This window comes from Candida albicans, chromosome R (genome assembly GCF_000182965.3).
Source record: "Candida albicans SC5314 chromosome R, complete sequence".
Classification (NCBI taxonomy): Eukaryota; Fungi; Ascomycota; class Pichiomycetes; order Serinales; family Debaryomycetaceae; genus Candida; species Candida albicans.
In genome coordinates this window covers 1136675-1155405 of record NC_032096.1, presented here as the reverse complement: position 1 = coordinate 1155405, position 18731 = coordinate 1136675, and the positions used below count along the sequence as shown (strand labels likewise).

At 32.8% G+C, this 18731-nt stretch overlaps 6 protein-coding genes and 2 non-coding genes across 8 annotated transcripts; 3 read left to right on the top strand and 5 right to left on the bottom strand. All coding sequences in view use genetic code 12, as the record gives it.

Annotated features, from left to right (window-relative positions):
• Nucleotides 1-37: 37 nt before the first annotated feature.
• CAALFM_CR05370WA lies at nt 38-1581 on the bottom strand. The gene has a single exon (XR_002086429.1). It is a non-coding gene; the product is annotated as an uncharacterized ncRNA (non-coding RNA).
• A 502-nt stretch (nt 1582-2083) lies between these two features.
• On the top strand, nt 2084-3643 carry CAALFM_CR05360CA (uncharacterized protein; the record flags this gene model as incomplete). The annotated part of the gene is made up of 1 exon (XM_705276.2): nt 2084-3643. The coding sequence occupies one exon, from the start codon at nt 2084-2086 to the stop codon at nt 3641-3643; it is 1560 nt and encodes a 519-aa protein (XP_710368.2).
• A 58-nt stretch (nt 3644-3701) lies between these two features.
• Nucleotides 3702-3768, bottom strand: CAALFM_CR05350WA. Its single transcript, XR_002086428.1, has one exon. It is a non-coding gene; the product is annotated as an uncharacterized ncRNA (small nucleolar RNA).
• A 1718-nt stretch (nt 3769-5486) lies between these two features.
• Nucleotides 5487-6794, top strand: IFE2 (Ife2p; the record flags this gene model as incomplete). The annotated part of the gene is made up of 1 exon (XM_705277.1): nt 5487-6794. The coding sequence occupies one exon, from the start codon at nt 5487-5489 to the stop codon at nt 6792-6794; it is 1308 nt and encodes a 435-aa protein (XP_710369.1).
• Nucleotides 6795-7621: 827 nt separating this feature from the next.
• CAALFM_CR05330WA (uncharacterized protein) lies at nt 7622-7807 on the bottom strand (the record flags this gene model as incomplete). The annotated part of the gene is made up of 1 exon (XM_019475545.1): nt 7622-7807. The coding sequence occupies one exon, from the start codon at nt 7805-7807 to the stop codon at nt 7622-7624; it is 186 nt and encodes a 61-aa protein (XP_019331090.1).
• Nucleotides 7808-12341: 4534 nt separating this feature from the next.
• Nucleotides 12342-12803, bottom strand: CAALFM_CR05310WA (uncharacterized protein; the record flags this gene model as incomplete). Its single annotated transcript, XM_705185.1, has 1 exon — nt 12342-12803. One exon carries the CDS (start codon nt 12801-12803, stop codon nt 12342-12344), a length of 462 nt encoding a protein of 153 aa, XP_710277.1.
• A 1290-nt stretch (nt 12804-14093) lies between these two features.
• On the top strand, nt 14094-16076 carry MNN21 (alpha-1,2-mannosyltransferase MNN2; the record flags this gene model as incomplete). The annotated part of the gene is made up of 1 exon (XM_705184.1): nt 14094-16076. The coding sequence occupies one exon, from the start codon at nt 14094-14096 to the stop codon at nt 16074-16076; it is 1983 nt and encodes a 660-aa protein (XP_710276.1).
• Nucleotides 16077-16150: 74 nt separating this feature from the next.
• MNT3 (Mnt3p) lies at nt 16151-17287 on the bottom strand (the record flags this gene model as incomplete). The annotated part of the gene is made up of 1 exon (XM_705183.2): nt 16151-17287. The coding sequence occupies one exon, from the start codon at nt 17285-17287 to the stop codon at nt 16151-16153; it is 1137 nt and encodes a 378-aa protein (XP_710275.2).
• Nucleotides 17288-18731: the final 1444 nt, after the last annotated feature.

The following is an 18731-nucleotide window of genomic DNA, read 5'->3' as shown; positions in this document are numbered from 1 at the left end:
AGAACCTGCTTTCTTATCAGAAATGATCAATACATACAGAAAAGAAAAAATGTAATAGAAAGGAGTCACTCAAATCCAACTCATCTCATAACACACATTCACACTCAACATTCTTCTTGTGCAATGTTACCTTTCCAACAGATACTATGCTTATGTGATAAAACTCGTACTCCAGAGCTTCTTCATACCAATCCAGCGCGAAAAGTCAAATTGTGAACCACTTTACCTGCAATTACGTAATGCTATCTGTTTCACACCCAACATACCCTACTTCCAATTTTTTCGAGTATTGAAACTATCCACAATTCGGGAAGCCCTTAGATATGAAATCACATAAAACACAAGTAAACAGGGGAAATCCACCAGTACTCCCAAAGAAGCATGGCTAGTGATTTTATTCAACACAATTTAACTCACACTTTTATGACCCAACAATGTCGCGTCAAAAAGAGTTGACTGGATTGGAAAAGAAAAGTTTTCTAAATAACATAAACCCAAATCTCGGACAAATTTGTGAAACTCATATGAGAAAACAATGACAATTGATAGAGTGACTCTTTTCACCAGACCGTTTGGATTCTTAAAGCAGGGACAGAGGCCGACGAGACAGTGCAATGAAAGAGGGTTGCATTTCCAGTATCAAAATAACTTCAGCAAAGTGAATGGTAAACCTTTTATCTGACAAAAACGCCAAGAAAAGAGAATGTGTCAACAGATAGATGAGATAACTTGGATCGGACACTTTAGTTGAAAAAAAAAGCACCCCAAGTTTTGAAAACCTCAGATCAATTTCCACATTGGCTCTCCAGTTCAACCATTATAAAACACCTGCTAAAAATAATTTCACCAAAAACACAACATCCAATTTCAGTTTCTCATCATAAAAGGGAACCTCTACCCTATTTTTGTTTGATAAATATTTTAATTCCCTTCAAACTAAAAAAGAATCACAATAAACCAAAAAGAAAGCATGGGAATGGGGGTTGTTGAACTCCAATGAAAAGAAGTACCTCCAAAGTAGATAATAACACCATGCAGTGACTAAGATGAAGTAATCCGCCGGAATGACTAATGATTGCAAATAATAAACATGAAATTTTCAAACCCATTAACAATATCTTGGTTTTTAATTTCCTTTTGAAAAACAATCATTTGCATTCTTGGATATGCAACATTTGTGATTGGCGAAGCAAAAGACTATGCTGCTTGTGCTCCACAAGGTATCATACAAATTATGGAAGAACAATTCTTTTCACAAAAATGGGAGGAGTCAACTCAATGTCAAGACATTGATTTGATGTACGGATGTCTAACTTCTTGGTGTACATGAAGTAGGTCTCAATTTAAAAGATACACTATCAATAAAGCACATGCTTCTTTCAGATGATTCACTAGACCCCTGGGGTTTTCAATCGGTTATTTATTATATTCTGGACATGTACTTGTCTTAACCAGCATAAACAAATAAACTGTTAGTGATTATGGTAACGAAAAGAAGTAATGCCTTTAATGAAATAGCATGTACCGAGTATATTCACACTCCAAGAGCATTGAATATGGGTTAGAATAATGAATGGCTACAGAAAGAAGAAGAAAAAGAAGAAGAAAAACATATGAAGTTGTATTATTCAGAAAACGACAACAGGCTTTTATTCGTTTATTTTTTCAAGTGTTTATTTTTGAATTGAATACACGACCATGAATTTATACTGCATCTTTCTAAAAAGTAAACAGTTAGTGAGTTGGTATTTAGACACTCAATATATCAAGCTTTTTCAAGTAAAAGCTTAAACTTTGAATGGTAGTCGTCAATTCTTTTTTACTGTATAGTTTAGCAACTAGCTAGGTATTTGTTTTATAAAGGGAAACATTAAGTTAGCAGCTTATGGCAAATTTTTTGTTTTTGAAAGGAGAGTATTTTGAGACAACCATTTAATTGCGCGTGTTTACATTTCTCTTTTCCAATTCAATTTCCACCAAACTTTTACAACCAAAAATTCTAGAACTGTACCAAGTCACAATTTCTTATTTACCGTTTTGCTTAGACAAATACAACCACAAGTGAGATATTATAGATCTACAAATGAAAAACCAGCGACCGAAACCACGTTATTTCATGCAAGATGATGACCAAGCCATACACAGAGAACCACCGCGTCACCTTCAACTACGAGTACGTAGTTTTACAGAACCAACTCCACATTGCACAGCAGACAGCACGGACAGGCTAGTGCAAACAGCCCAGGAGCCATCATTTATTGAAGATAGTGAAGATGAAATACCTGTAATTTTAAGTTCAATATCAACTAGTATGCCTCGTTTCAGCTCCATATATAATTCATTCCATTCATCCTTAGAAACGAGCCATTTATTAGTGAATCAACATTGTGACGAAGAATTTCAAATGCATAATGAAAACTTTAATCCTCAAGATTTTGCTGTGATGTCGCAATTGAGTTACCGTCACGAGTGTAATATGTCCCAGCCAATCATGATAAGCAATGATGATTCGGATGTGATATTGATTAATCTGACGATAGACCAAGACGAGCATGAACATGAAGAATATGATTATGAAGGTGAGAGAAATATAAGTATTGAATCAGATTCAACTGAAGAGTTTGATAAGGGAAACATTCTTTTGGGACTAGAGAGTGCAAAAATCTTGGCACCAAAAGTTGAGGTAGACTTTTCACAGGAACCAAATGATGATGAGATTTTAGAATGCTCAACGCAATATGGCGAAGAAGATGATGCGATAGTAGTAGAGTCCGATAATATGAATGTAACACTAGAAGTTGAGGGACAACAGTCGGAGAAATTAGCGGAGGGAGAGAGAGCCAAAGTTGAACCAACAATCATAGAAGATAGCGAGCAAAGCAAAATATCAAGCAATTACATTCATGAAACCGAAAATGAGGAGATATTAGTTGAAAGCTTTCCAGGCGAAATTAAAATTGTCAAGAGATCACCTAAGAAAGAAGATGAAAAAGAAAGTTTGAGAGCGGGAATGACCGAGGACAACCGAGTGAATAAATCTCAGAGAAAAGAATTAAGATCACAATTGGATGAGTCTTACCAAAATAATTCAGAATTGAAAAATGAGAAAGAGATTGGAATACCAAATGATCAAATACTGACCAGTTCATGTCTTGATAGCAACGAAGAACCAAATCATGATTCCAAGAAAACACTAAAAAATTCCATAAGTGAAAATTATACACCACCAGCTACAAATAATAGTTCCGTGAGTCTGCAAAATTTGCATAATTCGACACCCAAAACCATAGCTGTCAATGTGAAGCAAAACACAAACGGGAAAAGAACTAAAGAAAACGTCAAAAAGTCAGTGAAATGTGACAATGAACATGTTAGCAAAGATATAACAAAACTGTCTAACAATAGCAAGTCAGTGCCAACGAAATCATCTGCAACAGAAACTGCAACAAGTAACTTATCACATTCTAAAACTGCAAGCAACAAGGAAAATATAGATGCTGTTCGAATGAATCGAAAGATAGTTAGGAAAAGAATTGCTTCAAAACCATTATCAGAAATATGCAATCAGCATCTGAGATCTAGAGTAGGCTTATCAAAACGGGTCAAGATAGATCCTTTGCATCAAAAACTAAAGAATAAATAAATAAATGAGTATTACATATTTTTAATGTGATTGTATAACCGTTTTCTCTTGATAAATCGTATGTATGAAAGCTCGTAGAGTCAGGATTTCACATTTTTTCCAAAAATCACAACTGAACATAGCACTTCATTCAATTTCCCGGGCTAGAGAGTACGTCCATACTAGGGCTTTAATAACAGCCGGCATGACCGCTCAATGCAAGTTGTCCCGGTTGAATATATTTTAGCTAAAGAGAAAAAGAGAAAAGAAAATATACAAGGAAATGAAAAATTTTTTTTTCTCACCTTAAATGTCTCAGTTACTACGATGAGGATTATGATGGGATTTAACCAATATTATCCACGCACACACGACTACAATGCTTATTTATTGATTTAATTTGATTTGATGATTCTGCTGTCTAAACAAATAATGAAGTATCCGCCAACAATTGATAGGAGGGATTAATTCATAGACGACCAGTATTTGGACCAATACTAGTTGTCAAAATATAGTTTCTGTTTGTTTTTGCTGTGGGGATTACTTTTGTAGAGGTAGAGTATTTTCAAATCATCATGTACATAGGAATTCCCAGAATATTATGCGTTTACACAAACACCAATGATCTAATAAAATGATGCGTGTTTAAAACTTGTTTATTGACCTCTTAAGGAAATAGAATATCACTCGGAGTTAAAAAACCATGTGTTGAAATTACCCAATTAAACTGCCAAAAAAGAATAGTCCCTTCGTGTTGTATTAATTACATCTTTCGAGTTTATTAGACTCACCCTCACTTGGTGTTAATTACCACCTGATAGTTTTTTCTTTGAAACGAAATACCCGTCTCCACCTCTTGTTTTTGGATATATCAATGTAATTGACCGTTCATTGATAGGTTCATATTCGTCTAGTATATTGCTCCATTCTTTCTTTCGTCAATTGAGTTTCATAAAACAAAAATGGTCAGATTTCTCAAATGTTTTCCTCAAGAATCAAGTGTTTTCCTTCATACATTTATATTTATATATTTTGTAGAACAATACAGCATCGACACCAAACAATGTGCCCGCCTCACTAAGCCTCAGTCTTCTCCTCCACTTCCACCACCCACCCCCACACAAATTCAAACCTATACGAGATCCAACATAATGGTAGAAAATAAAAACCGCTACTATATTTGTGCAATTTGTGTCCATTATTCAACGTGGGGGAGGAAATAGACTTAATCCAATAGTATTATATGTTTTAACTTTTTTTAGATTGATTCAGAGTCAGAGTCAAAGTCAAATTTAGTAAGTGTATGGTGCGAGTCTTTCTTTCTTTTTTGTGGATCCTTCGGGGTTAGAACCGGAGTTTATAATCTCGTAAATTAACTTAAATTTCAAGACTACAATTCAATTTGTTTCGGTCTTGAGTTGACAAATATCTCCATAATAGTAAACAAATATTGAAGTAATATTAGCAAATGAATAAATTATGTATATTTGCTATTGTTTGTTTGTAACAGTCTAATATTTAATACCCGGGATATCCACACAGGATGATAGTATAATTTAGCCGAATCAAAAATTCAATTATTGCGTTATGCATGATTTTTTTTTTCCCACCTGATTTTCTGTACCTGGTCAGACTAAGATTGCAAAGGATTATTAACCAATACTTTTTGAATAATGCACTCAAAAGAGCATTGTGACATGTCTATAATGTATGCTGGATGTCGAGAGCCCGCCTTGAAGAACGTATTTGGGTTTTGAATAGTATTTATTTGGTCATTTTTTCTTTACATTTCATATATTTATGGAAAAAAAAATAGTAGTACCATCACCCCACAAAACACAAAATTTTAGGAAGTTATAAAGTCATGAATTCGTTGCTTTCTCGGAGAATTATTTCTCAACCAAAATTATATAAAAGGATTATTCTGACCCGAACAATTTGCAATTCATTTTCTCTTTATCATTCTAATTGTCAACATCAACATCAACATCAACAACAACAACAACCTCAACAAGAAGTAGCTAAGACAATGCAAGCAATTGAGTACCACGGAAATAGAAATTTAAAGTATGTCACAGACAGACCAATTCCTGAAATAACCCATCCTCATGATGTTAAAATCAAAATTTCTCATTGTGGAATTTGTGGATCCGACCTTCATGAATATCTTGACGGTCCAATTTTCTTTGATGGTGAAATCAATGCTGTGTCCAAAAAGAAGAAATTGGGTCAATGCTTAGGCCATGAATTATGCGGTGTTATTACTGAAGTTGGTAGTGATGTTTCCCATCATTTGCAACCTGGCCAACATGTTGTCCTTGAAGCCAATGGTTCATGTTTGGATAAAAAGTATTTACAACAGCTGCAAGAAGAACAAAATGATGTTTGTAGTGCTTGTGCTCATGGTAGATATAATGCTTGTAAGCGACTTGGATTTTATGGCCTTGGGTATGATAATGGTGGATTTGCTGAATACATTGTTGCCTCAGAAAATAAAGTGATTCCATATGATGCTAATATTATCCCTGATGAAGTCGCAGCATTGGTTGAACCATTGGCAGTGTCATGGCATGGTGTACGTCAATCAAAGATTGAAGAATGTAAATCACCACAAGCATTGATTCTTGGTGGTGGTCCAATTGGATTGTGTACTATATTTGCATTGAAAGGGCACAAAGTCACCGATATCGTTGTTAGTGAACCAGCTGAAGGACGTAGGGAATTAGCTCAATCTTTTGGTGTCAAGACATTTAATCCGTTTGATTATAAAGATGCCGAGATTCAAATCAAAGAATTGTTGAAAATGACCAAAACCAATAGTGGTTTTACTCACGTTTATGATTGTTCAGGAAACAAGGCCACTTTCAATACAATGCTTAAAGTTTTAGCCACTGGTGGTGTAGGTACTAATGTGGCAATTTGGCCAAAAGTTCCGATTGATTTCTACCCAATGGATTTGACTTTGAATGAACTTTATCTTACTGCCAGTATGGATTATACAAAGATTGACTTTGAATTGGTTGTCAAGGCATTTGAAACCGGATTAATTGATCCAAAAGAAGCAGCCAAATTGGTTTCCAAAAAAGTTCCTTTGAGAGATGGCATTGAACATGGAATTTTAGATTTGATTAACAACAAGGAAAAGTATATTAAAATTTTGTTACATCCTTGAATAAGTTTGTCTAATTTAGACAAATGGTACTTAATAATTAAAATATATAGTAAATTAATTAATATTGAATCTTTTATCTGTGTAGAAGTTCAAAGGGGTTATTATTGTGTTTGTATTTATTCGCCAACCTTTGAAGAGCTCTAGTTATGGTGATCAATATAACACTCTAATATTTTGTCATTACCCAAGCCCATATCCAGATTGAATTATACACGATTAGAACAATAAAGACATTTGCAACCAATTTCAGGTGTGATATGAACTGCCAGTACAATATCTAATAGCAAACTAAGAAAAGAAAAGTTTTGCAAACAAAGATGAAAGACAAGATTAGATTGTGCAGTTTAGTTCTTAGATGAAATTGAACAATAGACGATATAGAACAATAGATACATTTGCTTTTCCATTTATAGTTAATATATTACAGAAAAAAACATATGTTTGCTGTTTCAAGCAATCAATGGTTTAGATGGCTAATTGAGGTTGCAAAGAAAAGGAAACAAAGTGTGGTGTTGATGATGGGTTCTGAAAATTGTCTTGAATACAAAAAAAAAAACCTAAGTCACGTGCAAAAATTATCAATGCATACTATGCAGTACTTGTGAGTCCTATGATGTAATGGAAAAGAAAATGAATGCCCGTTTTTGGTTGTTTGTTAACCCTATTTGTACAAGGGAAAAAAAAATAAAAAAAAAACTGTGCTAAATACGAGAATTGGGAAATGAATAAAGAAAAGCAATGGTCATAGTCATAGGGTTTACAATAAAGAGCAAGTTGAGTCAAATCTCATATTACCTGAAATACAGGGAACCATTCATTATTTACTTTTACTTTTTTATACTAAAACTTACACACTGAGGAGCTTTCTTTTTATCTCTTGATTTGGATGAACATCGTTTTAGATACTCTTGTTTTTCATCAAAGTTTGAAAAAGCCGCCGAGTTCTTCGACGAACACGATGAAGACAAGCTTCTAGATACTTCTTTCTTTTTCGTACCACCAAATAAACCCATGATGTTTCTCTTTGCTAGAAAGTTTTATAAATATGTGAAATAAAAAAAAAAGATGGGGGAAAAAAAATTTTAACCTGATATAATAAAGACAATAAACCTGTGACCTATACTAGAAAACTGAACGTAGTTTCTAGTACATTTTAAAATAATAAATATAATACAAACGGGGGAGGAAGGAGGAAATAAAACAATAGTAATGTAACACTTGATATGTATAAATAAAAAAAATAAATCGTTAGTTTAAAGGAGTGGACTGGGTAAATACTTGGTTGGAGTTTCTAGGACTAGTAGAATGATACTTGTGATTCTTCTTATAATGACGATTGAAATGTTCACCAATTAAAATAATGGGGAATACCAGTCAGTCTTGTTGTATTTTCAACACACAGAGGAAAATTAAAATAAGTAGACTCGTCTCTTAAGTGGTTGTTATGGTGTGAAGAAGAAAAAAAATCTTTTTCCAATTTAGGGGGGAGTGGAAGTTGTGGAATGGAATCAACCCAAACAAACAACAAATGTTATACACCAAATACTAAGGAAATGGAACGTTATCTGTAACAACAACCAATTTATTAAAATTGAATATTAATGGAAAGATATATCCCACAAGTAATATAAAATTTTTTTTAAAAGAAATGAAGTTTTTTTTTTGAAGTCGGGAGAAATTTAATGATTATTAAATACTCCTGGAGGGAAAAAAAAAAAATTTCAATTCACAAACAAAATAAAACAGAGCTAAAAGAAAAWTTTTTTTTTTTTCTTTGAATGGTACAAACTAAAATAAAAAAAAAAATGAAGAATATCGTAGTGGGAAAATTATGTCTTTATACTTTTCCATTTTTATTTCTATTATTTTTTTGTATGCAAAGTTTCAAATACAGGAACTATAAACTGACGACATAATACTAGATTTTACTAGTAAAATCGTAAACCATTACATAATGTTTTAGGGGTAAGCTTTGGGGAGGCAGAGAACATATTATTCAAACTAATTCTGTTTGTTCAGTTGTGAAACAACTTTCTTCTAAAAACAACAATAATGTCGGTCAATGTGTATCAAATGGAGATGCGTGTGCGTGTGCGAGTGTGTGTATGTGTATGTGTATGTGCGTGCGGAGGCAAAGGAAGTGGAGGCAGGAAGAGGAGGTAATACATTTTTTTTCTGGCGGTAGTGCTTGGACGGATTTTTTTTTTTGGGTTCTGGTAAATTAATCACAATGTCGGGTGATTTTTTTTTTAAGCTTCTAAGCATTTTCTTCAAAAAGCACGTACTTTTTAACTATGAGGGATTTTTTTTCTCGAAAAATGTCGTCCAAGTCGTTCCTGCAGGTCTTTTTTTTCGTGTAAACAAATTTTTTTTTTGCTTCCAGTGTTTTCTTTGTAATTTGTGTGGAATAAAATATTTGGGTAAAACACCACCCACCATCGTCACCATACACACCACTTTGGCACATACAAATATTCGTCAGAAAAAAAGGGAACAAGAGTCAAACAAAGTCAAACAAAAAAGTATTAGCAGTAATAAATTTTAAATTCAAGTAAATTAGTATACTATTCAATAAGTGGGTTCTACTTTCTTATATTTGGCTTGGTTTACACATATAATGTAAATAGAACGTTAACAAATACGTTAACCTAATTACAATAGAATAAGAAAACCCCAAAGTCTATTTTAACACACATGATTTTGGTTGATTAAGTTCGTAATTATTATTATTGTTGGGTAAAGCTTTTTTTTTTCATAGACTCCCATCTGAAAATATCTACTTTAAATTTGCAAAAAGCGTCAATGCCTACAGAAGCTTTTTATTTCTTCTCTTGCACTTGTATATGTTTTCTACTTTGAAGGCATTTGCGGATCTGCTCAAAAATCTTGTTGTTACACTTGGCGAGATTTAACGTATTTCCGAAAATAATTCAACCTATGTACACATTCCCTTGGATTTGCACTTATTAGCTTAATTGCACTTGAATAACCGTGGTAATCACACCAAGAAGTATGTTATGTAAAAAGCTTGTTGTTAAAACACAACTATTTCGAACTCTTGCATAATATTGCCTGATAACTCATTTATAGCGATATTGTTGCTATTGCTGTTGATCTCCAAACACGAGAAGTCTTTTTCGTTACATAATGGCTGCTTTACAAAAGTTTAATGTAAGAAAACAAGATATTGTGATCTTTGCCACTACAATGTGTAGACACTATGTGTGAATATTACTCGTTTTAGTATTTGCAAGGGGTAACAAATAACAATAATCTACATCGATATTATGCAACAAATAACCACGATTTTAACACCATCCGTATTAGGAAAAAAAACAAAAATAAGTTTGCCCGCAAGTGGAAACACTACTTTTCAAAGAGAAAAATAAAATTAGAGTTACTTGGGAAGCAAATCTATAATTTCTTAATTAATGCTTGGAACGATTGACACATACCCATAAGCCGACTTTTCCACGAGCACCAGCAGCAGCACTAGCAATTTAATACAACTTTCGAGCAAGAACTACCAAAAACAACAATGTTTGAGGTTCTATAACATATCCTGACAATATGTAATTCACTGCCACTTTCTTTCATCACTCAGATTGTTTCATAAGACTTGACTTTAACTGCAATTTGTCAATTCTGAATGACCGTCTACTTTTTGTAGAAGAAGAAAAAAAGAAAGGATACTCCAATACGTTGGATGTTTGTTTATTTCTTCACCATGTATTCTAAATATAGGTTTTGTTATCTATAATTTTAACCACTTCTCACAACCTATGCCAATCTAATAGATTGTTGTCTATTGTATAATGTATAAAATGTCGTCTTCTAGTTTTCTCCTTTATGCATATTAATTGAATATTTCTGTTTTTTTCTTCTTCTAGCTTCTCCTGACTCGTCTTTTTTAAGCACGATAACCGAACAATAGAACTTTAATGAAACAGAGATTTATGACGTCATAAGCCAGTCAAATGTAGAAACTTCTTCTTGACAATCTCCCCACACACAATTCTCAATCCACAATTATAATGACAAGAAAATTACTTGCAACTCTAAACACAGATGTCATCAAAACTCTATCTAAATGGATTAAGCTCTCAGTTTATTAGTCTTTCTTGTCTTCTATTGTGATTATCCCAATTTACGAATTACACATACACTTTGCTTGCACACCTAACGAGCAATACTTATGTGACCTGAAAATGCACAATCAGCTAGAAACATAGCTCATAGTTGGTCTTAAATTACTGGGAGCTCTTTTTTGATTGGCTTGGATAATATCAATTGTCGATAAATTCACATACAAAACACACAAACGAAAATCGAAATTGAAAACTATGTCATTTCTGAAACATCTGCAAGCAAACAGAACTTTTGTAAGGATTAGATCTTCCAGTCTCAGATTACATCACTAATTTTATACAGCTCTTCTTTTCAACGTGTAGTTGTAAAGCTATACAACAGTGCAAATGTGGCTCTGTTGAATTATCAAATATCTATTATTTATTCTTTACAGAACAGAAGTCACCAACAACCATTCGTGTCCGTATACGCAGATTAACGACTCGTGAATGGCAGCAAAATACTTACTAGCCTCCTTGAACTGTTACTAATTACAACAAATAAAGCACAAAACTCAAGTTTTTTGCCTTTTTTTCAAGTAAAAGTTTAGATGTTCGTTACTTATTCACACCCCTCTCTCCCACAAGAGAATGATTGTCTATTAAGTTGCGATTTGCCCACAAGCAATTGTTTCAAGTTCACTAATGTTGTAATGGACCTAGATCTTCTGCCGAATAAAAAAAAATGTCGTTGCTGCCATTATCCTATATTGCATTAGGCACCTTCAATAATGTGTGTTTCAAAATATATTTGGTGGCGCGGGGGATGTGTACCTGAATAAAACACGAAATCACCTCACTAAATCTAGTAACTGTTATGCACTAATGTATGTTGATGTTTTCTTGGATTTTCTACATTTTCCTTTGTTTTCTGTCGTCTCCACCTCATGTGTTTGATCTTCATTACAGTGTACTCCCTGTATCGGCACATATAGTATAGATGTAAATTATTTCCATCATATTTAGACGAGAGAAAACTAGTATGAGAAAACACGAGTAAAACCCTGAAGACGCGTATATTCATAAATTACATCATACTGTTATTCAATACAAAAATTTACAGAAACAAGAACTGATAAATCTACTTTTATTGAAACAATGTCAATGAATTTGCCAGTAAGCTAATTCAAGTTTTTCATACAAGAAATGTTTCCAAAAAATGGGGAAAATGAAACAAAACCGTAATTGAAATAGTATGTAAAAATTTAGACAATCAAATAATGTAGAAACAAATGCAAGCACTCAAACTATATACTTATCGTAGTTGAAGTTTTACAAAAGATCAGCTGTATTAGCTAACTTTTAAACTTAGGATAATACCCAATGAATAGTTAAAACGGCATCTATTAACTTGCACCAACAGTTACACCCATATATATATGTATATAACAGCTAAACGCTTTATTCTAACCCTTCCAACTCATGCCAATATGTTTTCAAATTCATCCATATTTTCCAATTCATCTTGTTGATTAACTCGTTTCAACACTTCTCGTTTCGAACTTTCTTGTAAATATCCATCAATCAACAATTCATCCAATATATGATATGCCTTATCAAATCCAAAAATAATATCCAATTCACAAACATTACCATATATTTTATCCATTTGTTCAACAAATCGATGAATTATTTCTAATCCAATCAATTCATTATCATCAGAATTCACCCCAATGACGAAAAATAAACTAGCATATCTTCGATAAATTATCTTTAAATCTTTATATTCTAAAACATTACACATTTTGGCTCGTCTTGATAATATTATTGTGCTTAATTCTCGTATAATCTTGGATTTCTCCTTTTGCAGGATCGTTTGATACCATTTTGATAATCTGGTTTTACCTTGTCGAGATATGAGAAATAAAAATTGAATGGCCATGACTGTTGATTCTTAGTAGGAATTGATGTAAGGGATTCCACACCAAAATTGTACAGTTGTTGTTCAATATTGTTGATTCTGATTTTCATACTGTTGTTGTTTTTTTTTCTTCTTCCATTGGCGTTGTGCTGTTATGAATCTGGGAAGTATTGGTCGTGCATATTGCCAAATTTGTTACTGACGGTTTATGCTCCGCCATGTTAGATACAAATGGGTACTATTCCTCCAAATACTTACATCCAAGAGTGATTTATACATCTAGGGATCCTCTGTAATGTAAGCTAGCACTGAGATGAGCGAAAAATTGGGTATCTAAGCCACAACAACTGTTACGATTCAGATTACATACACTAGAAGATTAACACCACGATTGCTAGACATCGGCTTATTGCAGAACAATCATACTTATCTTATTTTGTCCCACCACATCAACAAATAAGCTTTGTATCGTTTTTTTGTGTTTTAGGAATATTAAGCTTTATTCTAGTGGCAGTCACCTGAGGGGAGGAAGAAAGGCGTTGAAGAGTACGACAACAACGAAAAGAAAGAGCATTGTTGACATTGACAAGTATCTGCACATCAACTGTTTTAAGTTCTGCTCTGTCTTGTCAAGTTAATTATCATTCAACTGGTATTCTTTAATTCAAGAAATAAAGGCAGATAATGCAATTCTCGTATGTGCTTTATCAATTCAAATCGACAAAAAAGAAATAAATTCTACATCTCAATAAGGTTAGGAATGCTAAACTTCTTGGGAATTGGCTCTATTAGTTACTTAAAGAAGTAAAAAAAACCAGTTCTAGATCAAATTTCCAAAGTTGGATTGATTGTAATTGGTGACCAACACTAAAACACGCCTTGAAGAAGGAACGAAAAAAAAAAACTAAAAGAGTTTGGCTTGGTTTCCTTATTCTTTTATAGTTAAGAAAGAACTTTTTCATTTTTCACATTGGTACATACATTTTCTTTTTTCCTTCTTTTCCCATTCTTTCCCTTCCGTCCTTCTTGTCCCTTTAGCTGGCCATATTTACGAAATAACACCAAATAGAATAATAATTCTTTTCATTCAATTCTAATTTTCAAAATTTTTTGTTTTTCCCCAATACATTTTTTCTCTTTATCATTAGTTGGAAATAAACACAAACCAAGTTTACTGCCATAGCTGAATCTAAAGGCTCTCAAACGTGGCTATAAGTTTGTTTCTGATCCAGAGTATCTCGACATTATCGAATAGCCCACATTAGTGTTCGCAACTGATTTTCATACCTCCTTCCAATCCACAAACAAATCATGTTTCAACAACTTACTTATAGGCTACGATTGTTTCGTCGTCGTCACAAGTATATCTTCATTAATTCCATATTCTTACTGGTCATTATAATATTTCTTATATATTCATATTGGAGTAATCTTCCCGCTGAAGATAATTCAGCAATTATCAATGAAAAAGGTACATATCATCGTTCATTATGGGAATCGATAACTATGGCGTTGTTTCCACCGAAAACCAAACCTTTTGAAGAAAAGAAACCTCAAGTTAATCCAAACAACAATCAAGAAGTCGGCGTTGAATCAGGTGCATCTGAAATTTCACAACACAAACAGCAACAACAACAACAGCAGCATGCAAAAGAGCCTACAACGAAAACACTGCTGAAATCGTTAGTGTCGGATGAGGCCTATCAATTGAATTTAAAGCTAATCAATGAACAACAAGAAAAATACAATAGATTACACCCGTTTGAACAAAAAAGACTACAACAAGGATACGAATTTTTCGACAATATTTTTAAAATATTTTATCAAGCCAAACCCAGTGTGTCACAATTAAACACTTATCCTTCTAAGAAAAGAATATATCATGCTCGATTTGATTCATTAGCCGATGACGATACTATATTCAGTGAGAAATATTTATCCCAGTTTTTACAATTGAGTAACGAAGAATTGGCCGCCATGAAAAAATCTCACAAATACGTTGTTGAGAATTTACCGGAAGATGCCCCCGATGGATTATACAAGAAGAATGGGATAGTTTACGTTGCTGGTGGAAGTTTCAATTGGCTTACATTATTATCAATAAAGTCATTACGTGCAGTTGGATGTCATTTGCCTATTGAAGTATTCATTCCTAAAATAGAAGAGTATGAATCTGATTTGTGTAATAGAATATTACCGGAATTAGACGCCCGTTGTATATATATGAAAAATCAATTAATGAACCCCAACAAAGATAATCTGGATAGCTTTGCTAACAAGTTTGAATTCAAAGGTTATCAATATAAAGCATTGGCGATATTATTATCCAGTTTTGAGAATGTGTTGTTGCTTGATAGTGATAATATCCCTGCACATTCACCAGAAGAGCTATTTGAAAATGACCCATTTAAATCTTATGGGTTGGTGGTCTGGCCAGACTATTGGAAACGTGCCACATCTCCATATTACTACAACATTGCTGACATTGATGTCAGCGAAAAATATTTGGGTAGTAAGTACAATGAAGTGGAAGGACAATACACTGATTTATCAGTTGAGAAAGGATCAGTTGAATTAGATAAAATACCATTACATCAACGGTTAGGAAGCATACCTGATCCTACTAGTGAATCAGGTCAATTATTGATTTCGAAAAAGACTCATTTGAAGCCATTATTATTAGCTTTATATTACAATTTATATGGGCCATCACATTATTATCCATTATTTTCACAAGGATCAGATGGTGAAGGTGACAAAGAGACATTTTTGGCTGCTACAGTCACGTTAGGCAAAAGGTATTACCAAGTTGCCAAATTTTTGGTGTCTTTAGGCCATTTCAAAGTGCCTGGTGGTGATTTCGAAGGATGTGGAATGGGACAATTTGATCCTCAACAGGATTTGGAATATATCAAGTTACGAGAACAATATGCCAAAATACCAGAAAAGGATAAAGAAAAACAACATAAATTCAAATTACAACATCAAGTTTTGGAAAAGGGGCCAGAGATTTTATTTGTCCATGCTAATTTCCCTAAATTGAATCCATGGAAGTTAAAACAAGAGAAGAAAATATTTGATGCTAAAGGCAATAGAGTTAGATTATATGGACCAGGTATGATAAAAAGAATTGGGTATGATTTTGAATGGTTTCAATGGGAAGGAATGAAATATTTACTATGTATTTATGATGTTAACCTACAAATTTTTCAGGATGTTAAAAAATCAGATTTATGTGATGAGATTTTGGAGCATTTAAGATTTTTGGAAAGTACACAGAATATAACTGATTAAAATACATCACAATATACACCAAGACAAAATACAATAGCAATACAGAAAAAAAAAACACATTACAAGTATTTTTTTCAATTATGTAGAATGTTCAAGAAATGGTTAGTACAACTAAGGTCACTCCATGTAAAATCTTCATCGGGGTTACAAGTACACTTATTCTTGACGTACAAGTCAATATCTTGAGGACATTGTAGATATGGAACATGATAGTAGCCTATATTTTCAAACCAATGAATATCCTTTTTTTGTAAGAACAATGCTATAGCAATGGAATGTATTGGAGCATCACCCCATCGTTCATAATAAAACCCTCCTAAATTGTCCAAATATTGGAAAAAATTTTCATAATCATCATTATTAAATATATCAAGATTTGCAATTTCAAAATTCGACCAAAAATGGCATAAATTATACCAATTATATTTATTAGTCAAAAGTGGTAACAATTCTGATTTGATTTCATTATCATTTATATATTGAACAACATGATTCCATAACGTAGGAATAGTTTCCGAGTATTCAAATAATGAAATCACAAATCCATATTTTTTATCATTAATTATCATATATTCAAACACATCATAATCAATATCACAATATATTTTAATGCCAGGTTCTATTCTCCAATAATATTGATATTGTTTGACCAATTCATGTTTATAAAAAAACCCAGAATAAAATCGACACATGTGTCGATAACTTTCTGAATCTCCATAAGGGACATTAGCATAATTTTGTCTGATTTCAGTAGCTAATGATATATTTATATGTGATGGATATGACCAATGTTCAATTGGTATAAGACCAAAATTGATTTTCCCATGAGGGATAATTGATGATACTAAATAAATAAACTCATAATTGAAGGGAACGTCATTTAAAAACGTGTAATCATAATTGTATTTATCATTGAATCGATCCTGAATGTTTTGAATGGTTTCTAATACGGAGAAGACATCAGAATTTCGACATAACATTAACAATGTAGAATTTGTTTTTGGGGGTGATATGGAAGGTTTTTCAATACAAAAATTTGTCTCATGGGTATCTGATTCAAGTATTGATTTAAGTTGTTCACGAGTGGTATATTGATAACATGTTGTTTTAGTTGGTTTATTGATGGTAAAAGATTTGAATAAAGATTCGATTTTAGGAGAGAATGTCAATAAAAGTATTGCAATCAAAATAAATACCAAATGCCATAGCATTATTAAGTAAAGAATCTGTAATCAAGTCAGATATTTATCATTCTTGTAATGGTTTGAATGGACGGTTTTATTTATTTTTTTGGCTGAAGATTTTTCAGACTTTGAACACAACTTTGTTTCGTTTCTTTTTTTCCTCTACGTATTCACAACAATTGTTATGAAATTTTTATTGAATCTAGTTGCAAAAAAAAAGCAAATCAAAATTAATGTTAATTGAAGTATACAGCATACACGTGCATGTACTTGGGTACCTCTTGGTGTTTACACTGTTAGCTATTGATCAACATCAAAACGGTGCTTATTTTTTTTGTTTTTTTTGGATTTATTAATACCGACATGAAAAATTACACCACGTATTGCATAAATGAAATCCATACATTTCGTAATAGTTTTACAAATACATACCCACAGTGTTATAGATCATAACAAAAATAAAAACTACTTTGCCACTAGTGCTTAGAAGAGAATAATAAAAACAAATGCAAGATATAAATGTTCGAACTAAGTTGAATTTGCAACTGCTGCATTTTCTTTTGAATCTTGGTTATGTAGATAATTATGTAGGAGGGATACGTCAATAATCTTATTGTTAAACAATCATTGATCTATGCTGCTAAAATACAATACTTAAACTTCCAGTTTTAGGTTTCATTTCATTTCCCACTATCAAAAAAAAACAAAAATAATGATATTTAACAAAAGCAAATTTTTTTCGTCTAAGTTTTAAAGTTTGACTTTTTGGCAAGGATTCCAAAAGGGAATGTGGTACGTGAAAGAGTTTGTTGATAAAAAGCATAAGCAAGTAGATAAGAAAAGAGAAAACAAGAAGAAGAAGAAGAGGAGGAGGAGGAGGGGCGTGGGCAAGATAAGATGATGTCGTATTTCTCTGTTCCTGTTTTTTTGGTTTATTGTTGCTGGGTATACCGCGTGGATGATGAATTCTGGTGGTGATGGCGGTGGCGGGGTGCAAAGTTTTTGGAATCGCGATGAACACCACGTTTTGCAATTTCCATACAACAACTCTAAACCGAAACACCAGCAACAACAATAACAACAACCATAATGTTCCCCCACCAAAAAAAATAGTCACACATCCTCTTTATACTATAGACACGGTATCGGAATTTTGAATGATTAGATGAGCTGGCCAAAAGATGACCCACATGTTCCTTAGATTTCTTGTTTCTTTTTTTTTTTCAAAACTGAAGAAAATCTTCATTAACTTTGGGATTAGTTTGTTTTGTTTTAAGATAGTAACTTTTTTGTGGCTTTTTCTTTTTTCACAAACCTTTTTTTGTTGTTGATACATATCACACTGTGTGTTATTTATCATCATAAACTGCGTTTCAACTTTAAGAATGTAAAGATATAAAACTCTCTGTGTATCCTAATAATTATATTTTTTTTCAATTCGAAAAAAAACTTCCCCTGAAGTGAACTACTT